This window comes from Ovis aries, chromosome 14 (genome assembly GCF_016772045.2).
Source record: "Ovis aries strain OAR_USU_Benz2616 breed Rambouillet chromosome 14, ARS-UI_Ramb_v3.0, whole genome shotgun sequence".
Classification (NCBI taxonomy): Eukaryota; Metazoa; Chordata; class Mammalia; order Artiodactyla; family Bovidae; genus Ovis; species Ovis aries.
Window position 1 is genome coordinate 10,560,307 of NC_056067.1, and position 24,142 is coordinate 10,584,448.

At 48.8% G+C, this 24,142-nt stretch overlaps 1 protein-coding gene across 2 annotated transcripts in view; it reads left to right on the top strand.

The window, feature by feature from the left end:
• Positions 1-24,142, top strand: part of CRISPLD2 (cysteine rich secretory protein LCCL domain containing 2) — a 107,516-nt gene that overhangs the window by 77,570 nt on the left and 5,804 nt on the right. For both annotated transcript variants that reach the window (XM_060397890.1, XM_004015503.4), the window contains exons 9-14: positions 193-259; positions 747-877; positions 2,844-2,887; positions 6,292-6,364; positions 9,656-9,731; positions 15,953-16,086. In XM_060397890.1, the coding sequence (XP_060253873.1) occupies positions 193-259; positions 747-877; positions 2,844-2,887; positions 6,292-6,364; positions 9,656-9,731; positions 15,953-16,086 (525 nt within the window). The remainder of the gene's footprint in view (positions 1-192; positions 260-746; positions 878-2,843; positions 2,888-6,291; positions 6,365-9,655; positions 9,732-15,952; positions 16,087-24,142) is intronic.

A 24,142-nucleotide genomic window follows, 5' to 3' on the forward strand; every position in this document is an offset into this window, starting at 1 on the left:
GTGTCCATGTGTCCATACACTTCAGCTTGGGTAAATTGTGACTTGCTCCCAAACGGTGTATGCTAGATCACTGACACTTTTCTATATGTAATAATAGCTACTGAAGGGGAATAAAAACAATAAATTCATGGCGAGGTTTTATCAACGTATTTTATTCAACTTATGAAAATCATCTCCTTTCTTCCCCATCAGGTACCAGTGCCCAGCAGGCTGCCTGCACAGTGGAGCAAAGATCTTTGGGACTCTCTTTTATGAAAGTGTAAGTACGGCCAGAGCTTCTTTAAATGGGCGGCGTGGACGCCTGTCTCTGTGTTAAAAGCAGGTGGCTGGTTTTCAGGTGAACAGATTTTCATTCTGCTCAGTAGTCAAACCCCCCTCTTTGTAGAGCTGATCCATGCCTATTTCTGGGGTCACAGATTTGTGAAGCCACTTTCGGGAATGGGGGCTGACCGCTGAGCCAACCAGTCTCTATGTTAGCCTCAGCGTTAATATGCTCCACTGGAGGGGGAGAAAGGGCTGTTTGTCACTGTTCTTAGTTTGTAAAGCAACGCAGATGAGTTCTTAAAGATAAGCAACCCCAGAAACAAAGACGTGTTATAGAGTGAGGTCGGAGTCAGCAGTGGGGTGAGCCTTGGCCCGGCTTTTTGGCTTTTTGTGGGTTGAGGACAAACATCTTGTGTGTTCCTGGAAATGATTGCTGACAAAGGTGAATTCAGATGTACTTACATTCCGGCCCCGCCCTGCAGGCGTCCAGCATCTGCCGGGCCGCCATTCACTACGGGATCCTGGACGACAGGGGAGGCCTGGTGGACGTCACTAGGAACGGGAAGGTTCCCTTTTTTGTCAAGTCAGAGAGAAACGGCGTGCAGTCTCTGAGGTAAATATTCTGTGATCAGGGCTCATAAAAACTTCTTTTCTGATTGTGAAAGTATTGTTGAAACCTTAGGAAGTTCTGGACCATATAAAGAAGTGGGAAATAATAAAGATGACAATGCTATAACTCAGAAATCAGCCCTATAGGCCATGTAGCATATTTTATTCCACTGGGTTTCTGTGTGTGTGTTTAATGTGTTGAGCTTTTTGTATGTTTGCTTGTTTTGTAGCTTTTAGGAAAGTTTATTCCATATTTGAAAGTTAATACTGACTGCTCTTAATTATGAAATGTATATATAGCCATTAAGATATAGAAAAACAAATAAGGAAATATTGACCCCTTCTTTCCCACTTGCTCGAGATAGTCTCGGTACACAACCTTCAAAAGCACACAGTCTTGCAGTCTGACGTGAGTTCTGAATCCTGCTTTTTTTCCCTTCCTTGTCACTGAGACCTTTTCAGACACCTCAGTAATGACTGATAGTATCTTTGAGTTTGCAGGCTAATTCTTCACTGGCATTCCCCACATACCCCCCTACCCCCTAGAATGAAGCTTTACATTTTAAAAATATACCTACTTGTGTTTGCAAGATGCTCATCACATAAGGTATGTGGATGGATCACAAGGCAGACCATCCTTGCTGTCCTGACTTTTGGGGGATGGAGGGGGCATGAAGACCAGCAGGAGGCTATGTCTTGATCTGTCCATGGCATCTGAGGCATAAGGTGACCAGGAGATGGTGGAACCCACTGCAGGCTCTGGGGTCAAATGGACCTGGCTCTGCCTCCTCCCCTTCTGTGACCTGGGCTGGCTTCCTCATCCCTTCTGGCTGGCAGTGCTCTGATATTTAAATGGGGGCCATGGTAGGACCTGAGGCTGACACCCAGCTAACCCACCACAGGGCAGCGTGTCAGGGACCCCTGTCAGCATCCCCCCCAGGGTCTGTGGCAGGAAGGCACTCAGCAGACGCTTCTTTTGTTGTTACAAGGTGGTATGTCCATGTCTGTTCTAAACAGTGAGGCCACTCAAAACGTTTCAGAAACGATGTGAGTCATTCTGCTTGGAAAGGCCTGGTTCTTCATCTTCAGGCAGTGTTGCAATATTCCTTGTTCTGTCTTAGCTGGGGATTTGGGGGTTATATAAACAAAACAAAACAAAACAAAAAAGAGCAAGGAAGTTTAAACGAAAACCAAGAAAATATTCAGAGATCGATTGGGTGACCTCAACACCAGCCTTGGTGAAGCTCACCCTCAGCCCTGGTGGAGCTGTGGGCTTGGGTGAGGGTTCAGGTCTGTGTTGTCCAGGATGCCGGTCCTGAAGCTACTTCTGGTCTCTTCCAGTGGCCAGCTTTGCATCTAGAGTGAGGCTCTTCACGTCTTAGAATTCAGGGAGTCTGTGAACACAAGACAGATGAAAGCTTTAGTTTCACTGACCTCTAACTGAAATGTAGTATTGTCTTCCTTTATGGATATTTAGCCCCACATCTAGCTAGCACTGCTAAAAGTCCGCTTGCTGGAGACTTCTTGAAACATTCCTTGCCATCATGGTCCCTCAGTGACCGAAGTTAGAAAACCTGCCTCTTGATTCTGGTTTTAATGCATTAATAAAGATGCACAGCCATTAGGCTAACACAAATTTGTTTTCATACTTTGATAATGATATTAATAATACATGACTTCCTTTTAATCTTTTAAATGTATCATATGCGTTTAAAAAGCATTGTTCTGAGGAGGCGTCCAAAGGCTTTACCAGGCCTCTAGAGGGATCCTTGGCACGAAGAAGATTAATGAGCTCTGTTCTAGAATGTTCTCAGTCTAGACCTTGCTCTGGAATGTCCTACGGGCTTTCAGGGTGATGGGAAACAAGTAGGAAGACATGAAATTGAGGCTGAAATAAACTAAGTACAGTAACAAGGGTGCATGTTTAGAAGCAGTTCTGTTTTGCATTCATCTAATGTTTCCTTTTACAGCAAATACAAGGCTTCCAGCTCATTCACGGTGTCAAAAGTAAAAGGTAAGCTGGACAGTCTTCTGTTATATGACCACAATCCGCAGGTTATCCTGAAATTTTGTTCGCCTTAGTTACTGATTTAATGGTTATCATAACTGTTGATACTGCTTTTCTCAGCATTGCCACAATATTGAAGAGGTTCCTGAGAAGGATTCTTTAGCTAGTTTCTAAACATATCTGAACTTGGCATTGGCCCTAGATGGCTAAGGCTGAAACACAGGCCCGAGTTCCCAGCTGACTATCACAGAAAGACTATTGCCTGGGTCTAGAAGGCAATGGCACCCCACTCCAGTACTCTTGCCTGGAGAATCCCAGGGATGGGGGAGCCTGGTGGGCTGCCATCTATGGGGTTGCACAGAGTCGGACACAACTGAAGTGACTTAGAAGCAGCAGCAGCAGCAGAGTAGCTAACAGGCTTCATAGGCAGTTTGATTTCTACTGAGTGGTAGTGGCTACCTGGAACATTGTGTTGAGAAGGATTCTGAGGTCCAGTTCTGTGCTCAGCAGAGAACGGAGCTGGAGAGGTTAGTCATGTCTGCCACAGAGGAGAGAGTGAAACCTGGGGAAGGACGTGGCCTATATTTGCTGTATCTCGTCCAGCTTTGTGCATGACCTGCGGCTTGTTCCTTTGGCAGGGCGGCATGTGACCATGGGAGAGCAGGCTGTAGTCAGAATTGGGGTTGGGTTTGTAGTTGCCCAGACCGGGCACTTTCCTGGAGGGGCTCAAGCAGGCAGGGGTGCATGGGCACACCACCAACATCCCCCTCCCCCCTGGGAAACTGCCCGCCTGCCCTTTCTTCCTTTGGGAAAGCCATGCTTGTCATTTGGCCTGGATACCAGACAGGTTGTTGTTCAGTCGTTCGGTCGTGTCCGACTCTTTGTGACCCCATGGACTGCAGCGCGCTAGGCCTTCTTGGCCTCCACTGTCTCCTGGAGTTTACTCAAACTCATATCCACTGAGTTGGTGATGCCATCCAGCCATTTCATGCTCTCTCGTCCCCTTCTCTCCTGGATACCTGACTACCTGGTTAGATATCTTTATAAAAATATGTAGCAGCATTTTACCGTATTACAAAATTAATAGCTATTTATTCCAGATAATTTAAAAATATGGAGAATCAGTAGGGAAAAAAGAAAAAAGAAGACCTAAATTCCACTACTCAGAGATAACTACTCTGAACATTTTGGTGGATTTCTGTAGAGTTTATTTTCCTTCTGCATTGAGTATATACATTGATAATATGTACATTGATATGTTTTTAAAAATTGAAATTGGTAGCCTGATTTATTTTTTGAATAATATACCAAGAATATACTTCTATACCTTTAAGTGGACTTCTGAACCTAATTTTAATGGTCTCCCCAGCATCCCATTGTATAACAGACCCTTGTTGGGCCCCTGCCTGTCTAGATGATAGGCTCTGCTAGAGGTGGGCAGACTACAACCTTCAAGGCCAAACCCCGCCTGCCATCTGTTTTGTAAATAAGGTTTTACTGGCACGGAGCCATGCCTATTCATTTCTGTGTTGCCTAAGAATGGTTTTTCAACAGTATGTGAACTGTGAACTTCCAGATGTTCAAGCTGGTTTTAGAAAAGGCAGAGGAACCAGAGATCGAATTGCCAACATCTGTTGGATTATCGAAAAAGCAAGAGAGTTCCAGAAAAACATCTATTTCTGCTTTATTGACTATGCCAAAGCCTTTGACTGTGTGGATCACCACAAACTGTGGAAAATTCAGAAAGAGATGGGAATCCCAGACCACTTGACCTGCCTCTTGAGAAATCTGTATGCAGGTCAGGAAGCAACAGTTAGAACTGGACATGGAACAACAGACTGGTTCCAAATAGGAAAAGGAGTATGTCAAGGCTGTATACTGCCACCCTGCTTATTTAACTTATATGCAGAGTTCATCATGAGAAATGCGAGGCTGGATAAAGCACAAGCTGGAATCAAGATTGCCGGGAGAAATATCAATAACCTCAGATATGCAGATGATACCACCCTGCATTTAGTGAAGAAGAACTAAAGAGCCTCTTGATGAAAGTGAAAGAGGAGAGTGAAAAAGTTGGCTTAAAGCTCAACATTCAGAAAACGAAGATCGTGACGTCTAGTCCCATCAATCACTTCATGGCAAATAGATGGGGAAACAGTGTCAGACTTTATTTTTTTGGGCTCCAAAATCACTGCAGATGGTGACTGCAGCCATGAAATTAAAAGACGCTTACTCCTTGGAAGAAAAGTTATGACCAACCTAGACAGCATATTAAAAAGCAGAGACATTACGTTGCCAACAAAGGTCCATCTAGTCAAAGCTATGGTTTTTCCAGTAGTCATGTATGGATATGAGAGTTGGACTATAAAGAAAGCTAAGCACCAAAGAATTGATGCTTTTGAACTGCGGTGTTGGAGAAGACTCTGAGAGTCCCTTGGACTGCAAGGAGATCCAACCAGCCCATCCTAAAGGAAATCAGTCCTGAATATTCATTGGAAGGACTGATGTTGAAGCTGAAACTACAATACTTTGGCCACCTGTTGTGAAGAACCAACTCATTGGAAAAGACCCTGATGCTGGGAAAGACTGAAGGCGGGAGGATGAGGGGGCGACAGAGGATGACATCACTGACTTAATGGGCACGAGTTTGAGTAAACTCTGGGAGTTGGTGGTGGATAGGGAGGCCTGGCGTGTTGCAGTCCATGGGGTCGCAAAGAGTTGGACACAACTGAGCAACTGAACTGAACTGAACTGAAGGCTGGTTTCTGCTACAACAGCAGAGCAGAGTGGTTATAACATAGATCATAGGGCCCGGGGAGCTGGAAATATTTACTCTGACTCTTCAAGAAAGAGTTTGCTCTTAGGCCTGGATTAAACAAGGACAAGCTGTTAGAGACCACAGGTATTCAGTATTAGAAGTGCTTCCTTAGACACAGCATCTGACCTTGACAGAGTCACCTACCCCTCAGGAAGGGTTTGAGCAATGAACTGAGGCTGGAAATCAAAAAACCAGACCTTCAGCGTGTCCTGTGCAGCCTCAGGGGGTCTCTTAGCTCTTTTGGACCTCAGTTTCCCCATATACATAATTAGAACAATACTTTCCATGAGGATCCAGCATGATAAGGTAGAGGGAAAGACTTCAAAGCAGAAAAGCACAAAGCTGGCCCCACAGAGAAACTGGTGAGGGTGACGACCTTTGACCTGGAGACACACTTCGGCTGTGGGTTTTGTCTCATCCCTTGAGTGGCCCTGGGGAAGGAGTCGGGAGCACTGGGGCCTGGTGCCTGCTGGGTGCTCACCCCGGCTCTCATCCGAGTTCAGAGGCCCAAGTAGCCCCCAGGACCAGCAGCCCCTTTCACAGTGTGGAAGCCTGAGGCTCAGGCCCGCCCATGACCTGTCATTCCCATTCACAGTGCAAGACCTGGACTGCTACACCACTGTGGCCCAGCTCTGCCCGTATGAGAAGCCGGGGACACACTGCCCAAGGTAAGGCTCCCTGGCATCTGGATTTGCAAACATGGGGTCTGAGAGAAAAAGGGCCAGGCTGCGGGGTGGGTGGGGTGGTCACCGCACACAGCCATGCACGGCTGAGTTCTAGACGTGGCCCTGGCATGTGTCCGCCTAGGAAGTCATTTGCTTTGTGGTCTGAGTCAAGGACCCACCCGACTTCTCCCTGAGACCACTCATTCTCAGCCCTGGCTGAACACTGGACTTGCCACAGAGGCATTAAAAGGACGAATCCCAATCTCCAAGGGTGGCCCGGGAGGGCATCGCATCTTTAGAAGCTTCTCTGTGAGTCCCTTGTACAGCCAAGTGCCTGCGGCCTGCCGTGAGGAACCTAACTGAGAAGATGATTTTGCCCCGTTCACTGTTGCATCCACTAGCAGGAGAGAGTGTGTGCTTAGCTGCTCAGCCGTATCTGACTCTGCGACCCCATAGACTGTAGCCCTCCAGGCTCTCCTGTCCATGGGGTTCTCCAGGCAAGAATACTGGAGTGGCTTGCCGTGTCCCCTTCCAGGGGATTCTTCCCAACCCAGGGATCAAACCCAGGTCTCCCACTTTGCAGGCGGATTCTTTACCGTCTGAGCCACCAGGGAAGCAGAAGAGAATATTTGACTTCATTTGCCGCCAAGCTCTTCCCAGGCCCCAAGACAGAGCTCAGTGCCTGTCATTCTTGACCCCTTAGATCAGCTGAGAACTCTGGAAGCTGGTTGACACTGGTCCCCTTGGAATCTGCTCTTTGATTCTTATATTTGATCTGTGATGTTTTCTGTGGGTCACTTTAGAACCAGCTTGTTAAAATCCAGCTTTTCGGAGGTAAAACTTACGCAGTGAAATCCACCAGTAATAAGTATACAGTTGGGTGTGTTTTGAACAGTGTACACCACAATCCCGAAAGAGGACATTTTCATCACCCCAGCAGGTTCCCCTGTAGTCTGTTCCCCTCCCTCCGCTCTCTCCTGTATCTCTGCCAGCCCCTGATCTGCTTCCTGTCCCTATAGTCGTGCCTTTTCTGGAATCTCATGTACATGGAGCCATCACAGCAGAGACTTGGGTGTCTGGCTTCTTTCACTCCGCACGATGCTTTGCAATTCATCTGTGTCCTAGAGCCAACGGGTAATTTGTTTCTTCTTTTACGTTGCCGAGTGGTGGTCCACTCTGTGGATGTACTGCAGTTTGTCTAAGCAGTGAGTTTTATACGCATCTGCCTAAACCTTACTTGGCTGGTTTTGGAAGATGGTGCGTCATAACTAAAGAAGAGGTGCCTCTGAAGTATCTATTAGACCCTCTCAGAAGATGGGGGATATAGCACCCCCTGAGCCCTTCTCCTGGGCCTGGAGGCCTGTGGGTTCTCCAAGGGAAAGACTGACCTTAAAACCAACAGGTGAGGACTTCCCTGGTGGTCCAGTGGTTAGGACTCTTGCTTCCACGGGAAGGAGCACGGGTTTGATCCCTTGTTGGAGAACCAAGATCTTGCATGCTGGGTGCAGCGGCTCCCACAAAACCTAACAGGCAGAGAACCCCCAAGGGTGAGCAGGAGGAACCCCAGGAGGGTGCTGATGAGGGAGAGGGGCCTGGACTAGGCCCCGGACTCCTCCCCTTGGCTACTCACGTTCCCCTTGGGGCTTTCTCACTGCCCACTGCCACCTCCACCACCACGCTGACCCGCCTTGAATGTTCAAGGGAAAACATCCCTTTAATATTTTCCCACATGTTAAAGAGAAGCAGAAGGAAGTAATTTCAGAAAGTACAAACAAAAAGAAAAACTTGACATACAAGTATCCAAAATGTTTCTGACCTCTCATTCTAGAAGCAGGAAAGAACATTCTTACCCAGATTCCCTTTTTTTTTTTTCTGTTTAAATCTCAGACACATCCTCGTTCTCTCTGCCCACTCTGCCCCTTCGCCCCAAAGGACCCTTTCCACTTCCTGGTCTTTCTGCCTGGCTCTCTTCCCCTTCAGCATCCTGCCTGTCTCTGGGCCAGAGGGCTTCCGGCCGCCTTTTTGGTTTCTTGGTCCCTGGGCTCCAGCCCATGTGTGCCTGTTCCAGATGAAGACAAAAGACCTTTTCTTAAGTCAAGCTTGTGCTCTTTCTTGGTTTGAGAGGCTCCAGTTTGAGGCACTCTCCTCATCCCCTGTGGCAGGGATGTGGTGACTGACACAGCAGTGAGCAAACCCTTCCTGCCCCAGGTTATCAGTGTTCCCTCCCTGGAATATTCTGTGACTCACAGAGGTGAGCACCCCCACCCTTTCCTCCTCCAAAACAGGGAAGTGGCCTGAAAACAAATCTATTGATTACGATCTCTATACGGTACCCGCAGTGTGAAGCGGCCAACGCCCAAGAATGGGAGCTACAGCCCCCTACAATTGCATACTCACCTCTGTTAGATTTTTGTTTCATTTCACCTCGTTGTTTGTGCATGTCTTTTAATATGAAGAGCTTTTTTTTAATTTTTATTTTTATTTTTATTTTTTTTTAGTTTTTTATTTTTTAAATTTTAAAATCTTTAATTCTTACATGCGTTCCCAAACATGAACCCCCCTCCCACCTCCCTCCCCATAACACCTCTCTGGGTCATCCCCATGCACCAGCCCCAAGCATGCTGCATCCTGCGTCAGACATAGACTGGCGAGCTTTTTTTTTTAAAAAGAATTTTATTGCAGTATAGTTGACTTACAATGTCGTGTTAGTTTCAGGTACGCAACAAAGTGAGTCAGTCATGCAAGCATCTGTTGCTGTTGTTCAGTTGCAGGGGAGTGTTAGACTCTCTGTGATCCCATGGGCTGCAGCACGCCAAGCTTCCCTGTCCTTCACCGTCTTCTGGAATTTGCTCAGACTCATGTCCATTGAGTCGGTGATGCCATCCAGCCACCTCATCCTGTCACCCCCTTCTCCTCCTGCCCTCGATCTTTCCATCTATATCTACTCTTTGAGATTCTTTTTCCTTATCGTCATTACAGAGTGCTGAGTATAGTTCCTCATGCTATACAGCAGTATAGAGCGGGATATTACAGTAGGCCTATTTTATATATAGTAGTGTGTATATGTCAATAAAATTCTACATTTACTTTTAGGAGAAGGAAAAATATCTTTTATCACTGCTAGGGTGAGAGAGGTATATATGTATTTTTTCTTAAAGGGTAGACTGTGGTAATAATTGTCTTTCCTTTGAGTACTAAATCTTGATGAGCAAATAAAGAGGGCCAGCTGCTTTTCTCAAGAAGTTTTGTTTTCTGCTGATGATAACCATTCCCTAAACGCGTCTTGTTTTCCAGAGTTCACTGTCCAGCTCACTGCAGAGATGAGCCGTCCTATTGGGCTCCCGTGTTTGGAAGCAACATCTATGCAGACGTGAGTATTCTGGCCTTATTGGTGACCGCCCCACAGAAACCACATTCCAGGGTCTGGACATCAGAAATTTAAAATCTCATTCCTGTGCCTCTAGATAAATTTATACCATCCATTTCTGCTACCAGTGCTCTAGTTTCTGCATTTTCAGAAGTATTTGTGCTTCCGCCAATGTGTGCTAAAGAACACAGACATGGGTGTGCCTCCTCTTACCCAGACATCTCAGAGTCTGGTGAACTGAGTCCTGCTCCCTCACTGACAAGCTCTGCTCATGTGGAGGCTGCCAGGCCTCACATACCGCACCGCCCCGGATGCTTAATGGCCTTTCTGGCTCTCCTGACGCTTGTGTAGCTGTTGGTCTTTGCGCATTGCATTTCTTTTTGGCTGTGTACATGCCCTGAACTAAAAGCACACAGAAGAAAATGCAAACTACCACCAATTTACTACTGGTAATAACCACTCTTATTATATTCCACTTTTCCATCCTAACTTTAGCAAGGAACCTTTAGCTTGGTTGTTTTTTTAAGTTTTATTGAAATATAATTGATCTACAGAGTTGTGTTAATTTCTCCTGTACAGAAAAGTGAGTCAGTTATACATACATATTCTTTCTCATGCTCTTTCCTATCCTGGTTTGTCACAGGATGATGAATATGGCTCTCTGTGCTCCAGAGTAGACCCTTGTTGTTTATCCATCTTACAGATAAGAGTTTGCAGATGTGGCTCCTACAGAGCAAGGTCTCTCTCTCCTGTGCTCCAGGGTTTAGGGACATGGTGACCCAGGAGATGTGAAAACGGTCACAGCTCTGCCCAGCAGGCTCTGTGATCTTCTTGACCAAGCCATTCACCTCTCGGTAGAATGAGCCAGGGCTGAGGTTTCCTAGTTCAGGGAATCCTCTAGATCTGAAAGTCTGTGAGTAGGTCAGCTTCACTCAGCCCCAGCTGATGTTCTCGCTCCGCTTTCCTCATCTCCATGTCTGTAGCTCCCCTGCGTCCACTGTTGCCACCCCCGCCTTTGCCTCCATCTGCCTTCATTTATTCTAGACCCCTGTAATGTCAGCTCACTGAGTTCTGTAAAGTCAGAGCAAACTTCATGACTGACCTCCCCCCACCCCTCATCTTTTTTTCCTCTCCTCTTTAAATGAGCCTTTTTTTTTTTCTCCTTGAAAGGTGCTTAGCCAAAATGGAGCTCTAAAAGTTTAATGGAGGAATAAAACAACGTGAATCAATTGTTATACCAAATATTTAAGCCAAAATCTGCTACTGAAAGGCAAAGTCTTTGATTTTCAAGTGCTTTAAATATAAAAGGATGAGCAAGATGATTCTAGTAAAGTACAAAAAGACAGATAGATCAAGCAGGAGTGGCAATATTGCTATCTGATAAAGTGAAATTTAAACATACTGAGTGGGACCAGACAGTTTGTTACGCAGTGGCACAAAAGGTACAATTTATGTGTATGTGACAATCAAGTCCATATCCTCCAAACAGTGTAGCAGCTAAACACACAAAGCAAAAAAAAAAAAAAAAAAATCTAGAAACGCAAGGAGAACTTGATGACATTTTAATAATAATATGAGGCTACATTTTACTTTGTTATAGGTTCTTAAGAACACCATCACTAGGTATTGTTACTCCCATCTTACAAAGACGGACAGGGAGGCTCAGAACAACCTGGCCCAGATCACGCCACTGGCAGTGGCGAAGGCAAGATGCAGACGAGAGCGTGTCTTGTCTTTGGGTCTATTCCACCTGCATGAATGTTGCTGCACTGATGAATACACAGGTGTGAACAGGCCTGTGTGAAAACCTGTATTCAGTCTCTAACTAAGTTATTCACTAGGATTTTGAGCTTTTGACATCACTGTGCCGGTGCCCATGACAGGGCTTGGCATATAATAATTGTTCAATTAATGTTTGTTAAAAGAATATAAAAATACTGCAGTAGTCAATGCCTAAACATCTCTTGAGAAAATTTTGAAAAAAAAAGGAAGGAAGCAGGGAGAAAGAAGGAGAAAACTACCTCCGTTTCAGAGGCTCTTTTCTGGCCTTGGTTTCTAGGTCACTCTGTATTCTGGGAAATGATGATGCCCCTGGAAAATGTCTGTTTAGCTAAGAGATTTATTTTGGGAGAGTTGTCTCCAGGCCTTCGAAGGGCCCAATAGTGCCTCCCTCGGCGAGCGTTAGTTGGCAGACCCCGCACTTTGTGGTGAGCTCCAGGCAGGAGGAGCACCAGGGTGCAGCCTGTGAACCACGTCTGGGTCAGAAAATGCGAGAAACTCGAGCCCCAGCTGTGACACTGAACAGGCCTGGGATGGTGGACAAGCCTTGCCCTGCTCTGAACCTCAGTTTTCTTATCTGTCCCATCTCCCTCTGCGGCTCCTTGAGTTCTCACACTCCTGCGTGCACCAGAATCCCCAGAGAGCTTGTTCAGACGGAGTTCCGGGTCCCACCCCACCCCGCATTTCAGACTCGGGGTTTTGGGGCAGAGCCAGGGAATCTGCATTTCTAGCAAGTTCCCTGGTGGTGCTGATACTGCTGGTCTGAGACGGCACTTCAAGGACCCCTCGGTTGGAGATGACTGTCGTGTGGGAATTTCCGATAGTGGTGGTGGTGAGAGCAATGATTGTGGTGGTGTCTGTCTTGTCACCTGACATCTGTTGAGCACTTGCTGTGTGCAGGCCTGCATTCAGCCTTTGATCTTTACACAGTCGCCTTGCTAGCCCCCCTTGGGCTCTTACTGACCCCTGTGGAATAGTGTGCAGCTTGCCGGCTCTGAGCGGCAGTCCCGGCTCTGCTGTTTGCCAGCCCAGTGATTTGGGGCAAGTCTTTAAACCCCTGTTAAGAGGGAATAATGGTGGTGGTGATGATGGTGACCATGATGATGGTGATGATGATGATGATACTGTGTAGGTTACTGGGAGTTACTACATCAGTCACTTGAAATGCTCAGAACTTGTCCTGTAGTGATAAATGCTCAGAAAAATTACCTATGATGATCCCTGCTTTATGTTGAGAAGATAGAGCCTCTGAGGGTTAAAACAGATCATCCAAGGCCACACAGCCAACCAGTGGTGGGGGCAGGGCTGCTGAGACCGGATCTCTGTTGATAGTGCTTGTGAATAAGTATCCAGATACCGGTGATGCCGATATGTTGGTGTTGGAGAAGACTCTTGAGAGTCCCTTGGACAGCAAGGAGATCAAACCACTCAATCCTAAAGGAAATCAACCCTGAATATTCATTGGAAGGACTGATGCTGAAGCTGAAGCTCCAATATTTTGGCCATCTGATGTGAAGAGTTGACTCATTGGAAAAGACCCTGATGCTCGGAAGGGTTGAGGGCAGGAGGAGAAGGGGACGACAGAGGATGAGATGGTTGGATGCATCACTGGCTCAAAGGACATGAGTTTGAACAAACTATGGGAGATGATGGACAGGGAAGCCTGGCATGCTGCAGTCCGTGGGGTCGCAGAGTGGGACACACCTGAGTGACTGAACAACGAAGTTGGTGTCGCCTCGGGTCTTGAGAGAAAGCAGATACCTTGTACCTCTGGGGAAGCAGAGGTGAGAAGAGACGTGTGGGAGGAGGAAGCGGGAGGAGAGTGTTTGTCTGCCATCAGCAGTGGAAGGCGTGTGCAGTGATCACCAGCCCATGCAGTGAGGAGGATGAGGTGCTGGGCGTGAGGGTCCCATGCCTGCTGTTATCGTGGGAACCTCTGTACCGCTGGTGCCCAGACACCCTCGGGGGCCAGGGCAGAGGACCGTCCCAGAGGCCCCAACACTGGAGCTACCCGGCCTTTTGGCAGCTGTGGTCAGAGGATATGCCTCCTGGGCAGGCCCTGGGTCTGGTCACTCACAGAGCATGAGTGATACAGAGAGGGAGATGGAAGAACCCCCAGTCCTGCCCACTGGGCGGACAGTGAGCCCCAGCTCAGCCCTGCAAACAGCGAATGTAGGAGGATTCCACAACAATCATTTCCTTTGCCGAGTCTCCCTGCCTCTCTCTGAGATGGGGCAGACTTATTACTTGTTAATTTTCTAGGGACACAAACCCTTCTGAGAACTGGAAAGTTGTGGATCCTTCCGCTGAGGAGGTGGGGGTGGAGAAGGCTTCATAGTATTGATAAAGTTGACCAACCATCTCAGTTTGCCTGGGATGCTGGGTTTCCCAGGCTCAGTGCTAAAACCTTGAAAGTTCTTGCCAACCCTCTAGGCCCACAGAGTTCTGCCTGTAGCCTCAGGGCCTTGCAGATGCCCTGGAGCCTGCTTCAGGCTAAGGAATCCTACCCTTATCTGTTTAATGTATGAACTGAAGACAAGATATGTTCACGCAGGATTAGAAAAACTGGCCTTCAGCGCCTCAGGTCAGTCAGTAGTAGGAAGCAAAAAATCCGGTTCTCCCATCTTTAGTGTGAGGGTGCCAGTCGGCTCTGAGATTCTCCAGCTTCTAACAGCAATGTTAACTTCCCAGGGAGCGGGCAGGGCAGGGCAGGGCCTTCTACTGTGAGTGTTTTCTCCTTCTGCAAAACCAGCAGCTTGTCTGGAATGGCCTGGATTTGGAAGGGATGTGGCAGGAGCTGGCAGTCTGCAGGGCTGTTGGGTCTTTCTCTCTGCCTCTGACCCTCCAGTCTACCTCTTGCAAGGACCCTTGGAATTCCACTGGACCCACTGGAGTAATTCAGGACCCTCTCGCCTCGAGGTCCCTAGCTTCGTCACATCTTCAGAATCTTTGTGCTGTGTCGAGTCACGTGCCCACATGTTCGGGGATGGGGTGGGAATCTTCAGCGTTTCCCTTATTCTGCTGACCACAGAGGCCCAGATTTGACCCTTAGCCCAATCTCGTTTGGAATCACTACTAAACCATGAAGTGTCTTCAGGGCTTTGGCAATGTTGTCCAGTCTCACTGAGCCTGTGTTTCTGGACTACAAAATGGGAATAAGATAGTCACCCATCTCACTGGAAGATGAAATGAGATGACAAGCAAAAAGCAGCCCAGGGCTGGTATTCAATAAGCTCAGTCGACATGAGCTCTGCTCACCGTGACAGAGCCTGTTGACGCCACAGATGGGTTGGCTGCACCTGACCAACAGTCAGCCTCAGGCTTCACCCCAGAGCAGCTGAATCTGTGGGGTCGGGGGGGAGGGGGGATAGGAAGGGCATCACCAGGTAAAGACGCCGCAGCTGCAGTGAGGGTGGAGGCTCGCTGCCAAGGCCAGTGTCAGAGTCCAGCACAGGCCAGACGAGGGACCGCAGAAGGGTGTTACCTGGAGGCGGCCTCAGCATCACCTGGCCCTCACCTGAGGGGATGCTTCTGAGTCTGTAGGTGTATCAGGGTGAAGTCCAGGAGCCTGCATCTTTCAGAAGCACTGGCCTCCCCAGCCCTGAATGAGTCTCCCCAGCTTTGAGAAACGTTGATTAATTACTCTCAGACAACCCAGTCTGAAGAGCGTTTTTCTACTGGATAAGTCAAGACCCTAATGGAAGTTGAACCCGACGATTGTCTTACCCAGGGATTGGATGATTTGACGACTTTAGAAAACAGCATCTCCTGCCCTTGCTTGAAACACAGGGGCTCATGTGGCACCTGGAGTGAACCCAGATGCCCCCACGGCCCTCACGGCCCAGAGTGACTGGTCCCTGCTTACCTCCTCCCGCCTCTCCTGCCGCTTTCTGTCTGACTCACTGTGTTCCAGCCACCCGGGCCCCTTTTTCTGTTCTTTGGATATGACAAGTTCAAGTTCAGTGCGCTCCAGGGCCTTTGTACGGGCTGCTCCCTCTTCCTGGGACACTCCTCCCAGACTTCCCATGTCCGTGGGAGTCTTCCCGTATTAACTGTTCTAAAAGAGCCTCTCAATCTTATCTCATGATCAGGTTTTGTTTTCTTTATGGGTGAGTTCCTCATTTGTGTATTTGTTTGTCTGTCTCTCTTGACTCCATGAAGGCAGAACCTTTATTTTGTTCCGCCCGAATCCTCTTGCATCTAGTACAGTGCCCGGCACATAGTAGGTGTTCAGAAAATGTTTGTCAACAAATTAACAAATGAATGAGGGATGAGGCCAGATCTCCCTGGAGAGACCACCGAGGAATCGAGGTAGTGATGGTTACTTCCTAGGGCTTGGTGGGGTCAACATCCTACCAACCAGCAAGCCAAGTCACAGTTGACCCCATCAGGGCGTGACTGAAGTCCTGACCTTGACACTGATCACAGCCCTTCTGCACTTTCAGACTTCCAGCATCTGTAAGACCGCTGTGCATGCGGGCGTCATCCGGAACGAGAGTGGGGGCTATGTGGACGTGATGCCTGTGGATAAAAAGAAGGCCTACGTGGGCTCGCTCAGGAATGGAGTCCAGTCTGAAAGGTAGGGCTGCTTTCTTGGCCACTCAACACCCGAGGCCTGTGGGGGCCATTGGAGAAGGGCCATGGCCAGTGCCTTTTAAGGTAAAGCTTGGGCAGACTTGGCACGTGTTCTCAGTAGAACACCCAGGACAAGCCTGTCCTTCTCTTCTCTCTTCCTTTCTTTTTTCAAAATAAGAGCTTGTTTCTCTGCCCAGCACATATTTTTGTAGACTATTTAGAGGTGTCAGAAAAGCCCCAAGGAAAACTATCACCCGTTACCTCTCACATGGGGGAGTTAGAGATCTTTGGTGTGCTACCCTATGGTCCTTTTTCGGTATATATGTGTGCAGGGCCCCCGCCCCTCCCCACAAAAGACAAAGGGATCAAGTTATAGTCACACAGCGGTTCTCTAGCTGCGTCAGAATATAGCTGCATTCCGTGACCCAACTAAGAGCCGAGTCTGAAGTGCAGCAGACCTAGGTTCAGCTGCTTCCCAACTTTGTGACCTAGAGCCGGTCGCCTGGTTTCTCGAGCCTCTGCTTTCTGGCCTGGAACATGGGGAGAACTACAGTCCCCACCTCTGGGGTGTGTTGGGAGGCTGACAGAGGCGTTGCCCAGCCCTTCTGGCCAGGACACCAGCCACATTGGACTGGGGCCCCGCTGATGACTGCGTTTTACGTTAATCACCTCTTTGAAGTCCCCTTCTCTAAGCACAGTCACATTCCGAGGGCACCAGGGGTTAGGAGGCCCACATGTGAGCTTGGGGGTGGGGGTGCACAAGCCAGCCAACCATACCAGGGGAAATGATGAGGATTCTATACTTGGGGAGCGCTTTAGAAAAGGAATATAAAGTCGAGGGTACAGACTGTGCCAGGCCCCCTGAAGCCCGGGCTCTCGTGACTCCTGGCACTCTGCCACTGTCTGCACCCTCCCAGCCTCCTGGGGCGCTGCAAGGGCGGACCCTGCAGAGTCAGGTGACAGGGATCCTGGCGGGGGGTAGGGGCGCACAGGGTGTGCTCGGTCATAGCCATCAGCCCCGAACACGCGGAGTTAATGGCTTCTGCGTTTTCTCCTTCAAAGCCTGCAACCTCTGTGTGGGAAAAGCTTAATGAAGGGAAATTCCATTGATTTAATGGGAGGGAAATGAAGCAGCTGATTAGGTGGAATTTCCTGGTGGGGCTGGAAAGAAATCCCAAGACACCCATCTCATGAGTTCACTGTGTCCCTTTGAGAGAGAAAACGCCTTGGTGAGAAGCTGATAGGCTGGCCTTCATATCCTTGAGAGGACCCCAGCAGCTCCACCTCCGCCCTAGGCTGGGACACAGGGGGGTCTCTAGGGGGGACTGGGGACCGACAAAGGGTCCCCCAAAGTGCCTTCTTCCCCACTGTTAACTGCCTCCGTCCATCTGTAGTTCTCTCTGCCCAAAGGACCCGCCTGAAATACTGTCATTATAACTGCCCCTTGACATTCACGGCCTTGGTTCCAGGATCCCCCAAGGATACCCCAGTCCAAGGATGCTCAAGTCTTTGTTGTTGTGGTGGTTGTTTAGTCGTTCAGGCATGGCTGACTCTTGTGACCCCATCTACTGTAACGCACCAGGCTCCCCTGTTCATGGGATCTCCCAGGCAAGAATACTGGAGTGGCTTGCCATTTCCATCTCCAGGGGATCTTCCCGACTCAGGGATCAAACCTACGTCTCCCATATTGGCAAGCAGATTCTTTACCTCTGAGCCACCAGGGAAGCCCCAAGTCCTTATATACAATGATGAAGAACACGAGGTTGTCCACATCCACGACTCCACAGCCACAGGTGGACGTGGAGTGGATACAGAGGGCCAACTGTGTCTTGTGGGCAGCCTTCCCCAGGCCCTGGAGTGGTTGATGCCCACTGCACTACTCAGATAGGTTCTACTGAGCGGACAGTTTGCTTCCCTTCCTTCTTGGGCTCTTTCCCCCTGAGTAGGTCGTGCAGGCTGAAATCTGTGATCAGCTGAAATCTGTGGTGAGCTTCCCCACCTGTAGAGGGAAAATGATAGCAGCCACCTCCAGTGTTGGGGAAGACAGTGGGTCTCCAAGTAGGCTCCCCAGAGCAGCATCCAAATTGACGGGGAGTTTGCTAGAGAAGCACATTCTCTGGCCCACCCGGGACAGACACTTGGGGAGCGTGGGTCTGCCCTCGGGGGCCCTGATGCCTGCTGGAGGGCGGCTGCTGCTGCAAGAGGTGATGATGCAGGGCGGCCATGTCCTGGCACACAGTTGCACCGTCCATGCTGCTGATAGTCTGTGATGCACTGTGTATCTGCAGGGGTTCCAGACGCATGCCGGGATGGGTGGGCGCCGGGTGGTAGTCTGCCTTGCATGTGCAGAGGGGAGAGGCCAGGCCAGAGGGGACATGGGGTCTGAAGGCAGCTGGGAGCCCTCTGCACTGCTCGTCAGCTGGCTGTCCTGGGGCAGGCAGTCTCCCCAGGCCTCCGTCAGTGTCTACTGTGAGGATTAAATAAGAAAGTGCGTGCAAAGTACTCACCAGCGGCTTAGAGCAAGTGTCTAACAGACCCACTGGTCTGGCTGTTATGACACCTCAAGGCTAGTTCTGAACCTCAGGACAGTATGGTTCTTTTCACGTAGGGTCAGGTAACGTGACTGTAGGAAGTAGCCTACATGGATTATTCCAGGACAAGGGAGAAAGCATCATACAGGAATTACTCTTTCGTCCTGATATCCGTCCGTTCCGCATGCTCTCACCTATCAGGTGTCACACACGGGGTGAACCCTTACAGTGTCCCAGGCACTGGGACCCAGCGGGGAACACATAGTCCCGATCTCCGCCCTTCTGGGACTTGTTACCTAGTTGCAGGACAGACAGTGCAGAAATAGCAACTCAGTAGCAGGGCACAGGCGTCTCTGCTATGGAGGGTGGTGCTGGGAACCAAGTACACCTAGCAGGGCCCCATCTTACTGGCTGGAGGGGCCTCTGTAGTGACATGGCTCCTGCAGAGATGTCTGGCTGCCCCAGGCAGGGCAGCCCCCTCCTCCCCTTCTTTAGATGGGACCTTGGAGCCCCTCTGTGTATGGACCAGGGCTGAGGAGTTTCCCTGGAGCCTGTTCCCATTAGGGAATTAGGGACTGTGGGAACCCAGCCTTAGGATGGTGACTCTGTCCTCAGTGTCTGCAGAGCCTCTGGAGTGGTCCTGGCTGTCCCGAGGGAGATGTGGATGCTGGCCATACAGTGGCCCGTTCACAGAAAGCCACATTCTAAATTTAGGGAATCCTTCAATCAGTCAAACAAACAAAACCTCCCGAACAGAATTCTTAGTACACGGACAAAAAGTTGGTTCTGCGTCAAAATGTCTTTAGCAATTGTGTTTTTCTAGAAAAGGATTTCCTGAACATTTTGAAAGATGACCATGCAGAACTGGGACCACGTAAGACGACAGGCACTTTCTCTCTCTCACACACATACCCGTGAAAGAATGGAAGGAAAAGGAATCCGGGGAAACTTTAGATGTTGGGACCTGGGTTTGTCTAGATATTCTCAGAAAGAAGCTAGACATCTGGAAGAAAATCGGTTCAGGATTTTTTTTTTTTTCTGAGGCCAGGACTGATTTTTGAAGACAGATTTCACAATGAGATTGGGAAATATACCAGACAATGGCAGATAATACTCTTGGTCACAATGACCTGTTTACGGAGGTTGATGGTATATGCATGGAGGGATGTTTACCCAAATCGTAGGCCATCTGGACTAGCATTTATGGGGAAGCTCCTGTGTGCTGGGCACTGTCCCTGGGGCTGGGGCCACAGCAGGGACAGAAGAAGCCAAAATTCTCATCCTCAGAGGCCTCTGTCTATTGGGGCATGTCCCAGATACATACCGTGAGCCACATATGGGATTAAAAAAAAATTATTAGAGCGTAGTTGATTTACAGCGTTGTGCTAGCTTCAGGTGTACAAGACAGTGAGGCGGTTATACACACACATATATCCACTTTTTCTTAAGATTCTTTCCCCAACACTTGGGGATTTTAAGGTTTCTAGTAGTACATTCATTTCATCCAATGAATCAACATTATTATTGTTTCAATATGTATGAACAGAAGAAGAGTTGATGGGAAACTTGCACTCCTCTCTTCTCAAAAGAGCTGGGAAATCCAGCGGGTGTTTCACACACAGAATGCCTCTCAGTTTGGGTGAGCTGCGTTTCAAGCCCTCGATAACCACTGTGAGCTCCGGGAGTCTCGAGGGTCAGGTGTTGGAACTCTCTCAACTTGTGCAGAAACTCTGGGAAGCAGAAACCACTGGGCCATTATTTCCAGATGGAATGAGCTTTGCATTCTCCCCCAGGCTGGCGTCTCCCTCCCTCCCTGCTCCTGTTTCCCAGCACTCTCAGATCTGTGCTACCGTTAGCTCAGCTCACCTCCCAACAGTCCCATGAGGCAGAGACCACAGTTACCCACATTTATCAATAAGGAAAGGGAGGCTTAACAGAGAGGTTAAAGGACTTAACCAAGGGCACCCCACAAATAAATGGCAGGGCCCATACTTGAACTCAGGCTGGTAACCAGCACATGTGACTTCTCACTGCAGACAAGTTGTTGACCGAAGAAGGGGCTGGGGTGAACCTTAACACTCCTAAGGTACACTTGTTTGTAAACTTTACAAATAATTAGAAGAGAAATACTTATTATTTAAATAATAGGGCTTCCCTGATATCTCAGACGGTAAAGAATGGTATCTGGGACCCCTCTGTACTGCTCGCCAGCTGGGTGTCCTTGGGCCAGCATTCTCCCCTGCCTCTGTCAGTGTGTCCTTACAATGCAGGAGACTCAAGTTTGATCCCTGGGTCAGGAAGATTTCCCTGAAGGGAATGGCAACCCACTGCAGAATTCTTGCCTGAAGAATACCATGGACAGAGGAGCCTGGCAGGCTATATAGTCCACGGGGTTGGCAAAGAGTTGGACACGACTAATCGACTAACACGTTAACTTTCTATTTAAATAATATGTCTAGGGATTAGAAAAAAAGAGTTCCTATAAGCATTCTGTTAATCTCTGTTAACTGCTTTTTTTAAAATAACTTTTCCAGGCTTCCCCTACCCTATGCCAGGCAATACACATAAAAATGAAAATGTAGATTGTATTTTTTTCCCTAAAAAAATATTTTTTGAAATTATTTTTTCCTAAAAAAATATTTTCTATTTCATGAAATGAGATGAAGATGTTTGATGATTCCTTGGGGATTGGGCTTATGCGCGAATAGTTCACTTGCCACCGTGCACCTGCCCGCCGTTCCCCTGATGCGAGAATGCGGTTTCAGTCTCGTGGGGTGACGCTGTCCATGGCCCAGGGCTTGAGCTCCGGTCAAGTGCACAGCACTGACCCAGAACCTTCCCTGGATGAGCTCATTCACCTCCTATAGGGCCCCTGAGGAGGGGGTACTTTTGTGAATTCTGTCCTCAGAAGCAGAAACTGAGGCTCAGAGAAATGGATTAACCACCCCAAGGTCCAATAGGTAAGATCTGGAACTCTTTCTGTCTGACTCTTGAAGTTTTCTGGAAGATCAACAGAGGGTAAGAATCTGGGAGAACAGATTAGAATATTAGAAAAATGTTTATGTATATATAACACACTATACATATAAATACATACATGTTCATGTATGCATATAAGTGATATTGCTTAGTACTAAAAAAGATGTCGCACATTTAAAGCCAGGAGAGCAATGCTCTGCCATCCTTTTGTCGCTGGGTTCCCTGCCCTCTGGGGTTAGCTGCCAACTAGTGGACCGTTTATCCCAGGACAGAGGTACACTGCCCTCTCTCTTTAATCCAGTCTCTGTCGTGTGCTGCCAAACGCCAACCACTTCCTCCCTGAGTAATTTTCGCCCGCAGGAGTGAGCTTCCAGGACGAAGCCTTATGCTTTTGGCTCCTGGCGGACAAACCTACCCCCTCCCAAGGGGCCCCCAGCATTTGAGCCCTGACTGCCATGTGTGGTTGGCCAGTGTGGTCCTCAGCAGTGGTGTGGCCACAGCCCATCCCTTTAGGGTGAGGGTCGGGAAAGGGTCCCAGAGCATCCACAGAGCTGCATCTGTGTCCCAGCTGCGCCTGGAACAGATGTTCTGTTTGGGGCAAAGCATGTCACTTCTCAGAGCCTTGCTTCCCTTTCTGTAAGTGGGAGGAACCCTGGAGATCTCTAGGGGGGCTGCGGGGACTGGATGGGGTAAGATTACATAACGAACGGAGGCAGAGTAGGGGTGCGGCGGTGTGTGTGCCAGACACAGCCGCTGGCTTGGAGAGCTGATCACTGGTGCCCAGGGCAGGCGAGGGGCCGTCGGAAGCCTGGACTCACTCCCCAGGGCTGGGCTGTGATACCACCCGAGGCTACAGTGCCTCAACCTTTCCCGGAGCTCCCATCCCAGCTCGTCAAGTAGATCAGTGACCCTTGGGACGCCCCAGAGGCTTCCCAGGCCAGCTCCGGTTCTTCCCCAGTTCTCACTGGGGGTTTTTGCGCGGTTTTCCCTCCCTCCCCCCTCCCATTCTCTCTCTTTCTTTCTCCCTTTCTTCTTTCCTTCCTTTCTTTCTCTTTTTCCCTTCCTCCTCACCCCCTAACTTTTCATAGTAAGATTAGAGAAATTTCAAGAAATAGTGCAAATAGTTTTAAGAAACTACTATCACAGAAAATCCCACTGTAAACACTCTAGTGGTTTCCTTCCAGATTTTTATTTCTATTTACACAGTAACACTTTGTTTCTTCGTTCTCTTAATTAATTCTGCTTTTGGCTGCGCTGGGTCTCCGAGGGCCTCTCTAGGGCAAGCAGTGGCCGCTCTCTGGCTGTGGCAGCCGGGCTTCTCTTTGCAGCGTCTTCTCTTGTGGCAGAGCACGGACTCTAGGGCACATGGGCTTCAGCAGTTGCAGCTCCTGGGCTCTAGAGCTCAGGCTCAGGAGCGGTGCACAGGCTTAGCTGCTCCGTGTAACGTGGAATCCTCCCAGACCAGGGATCAACCCGAGTCCCCTGCATTGGCAGGCAGATGCTTATCCACTGCGCCATCAGGGAACTCCCTTGTGATTTTGTTTTTGTTTCTACAGAAAAAGGAATCAGACTGCCTGCATTGTTCTGTTAATTTTTTTTTCAGTCAACAACAGTTGTGAGTGTCTTCCCAATATTTCCCATGCCTGACGTAGCCACACCATCATTTCCATGGCTCCGTGATATTCTGTTGCATGGACGGACCATCGTTTCTTTACCCAGTTGACTGACATCTGGGTTGGTTCCTTTTTTTTTGTTATTGTAAACAACACAGCAAAAAACATCTTTGCACAACCTGTGTGCTTCCCCTGCACTTTGCTTAGGTAACTTCCTGTTAGCAGCATAGCCACAGCCACCAAATTGACCTCTTTCTGTGATGCATGGCATGTCTCTCCTGTTCAAGCCCTGGTGAGAAAAAAATCTCCGACTCTTACCAGGCAGGTCACCCCACCCACTTCCCCACCCTCCTGGTACAGCATCTGCCTCGTCACAGCAGTGCCCCTCACTGGCCTGCTCTCTTTCCTGGATACCTCAGGGCCTTTGCACCTGCTGGTACCCAACCCTGGGCCCTCCCAGCTCCTAAACCTCCATGGCTGGACCCTCATGTTGTTTACATCTACACAAAAATGCCAGCTCCCCAAGGAGGCACCCTCCTGCTGTGGGGTCTCCATTCACTCTCCCCCACACTGTGCCCCCGATCTAATCAGATCCTCAGGACCCGCCACTGTCTGCAATTACTCTTTACACCTATTTAGCGGTTAATCTCTCACCCCCAGACTGTAAACTCCATGAAGGTAAGAACCCCTTCACAGGTGTGGTTAACCCTGTGTCCCCGACACCCACCCCAATGCCCCTACACAGTAGGTGTTCAGTAAATACTGGTTCAGTGACTGATAAAATGATGAGTTCAGCTATTTGTTCAGAACCAGCTGTAGGATTTCAATACCCTTTATGAAAGTTATTCAGTATATTTTAGGAACATCGTCCAATACCTTTGGTGAAAATTGTTCAGAAATGTTGTGCTGGTTTACATTCCCTCATGGGAGCTACAAA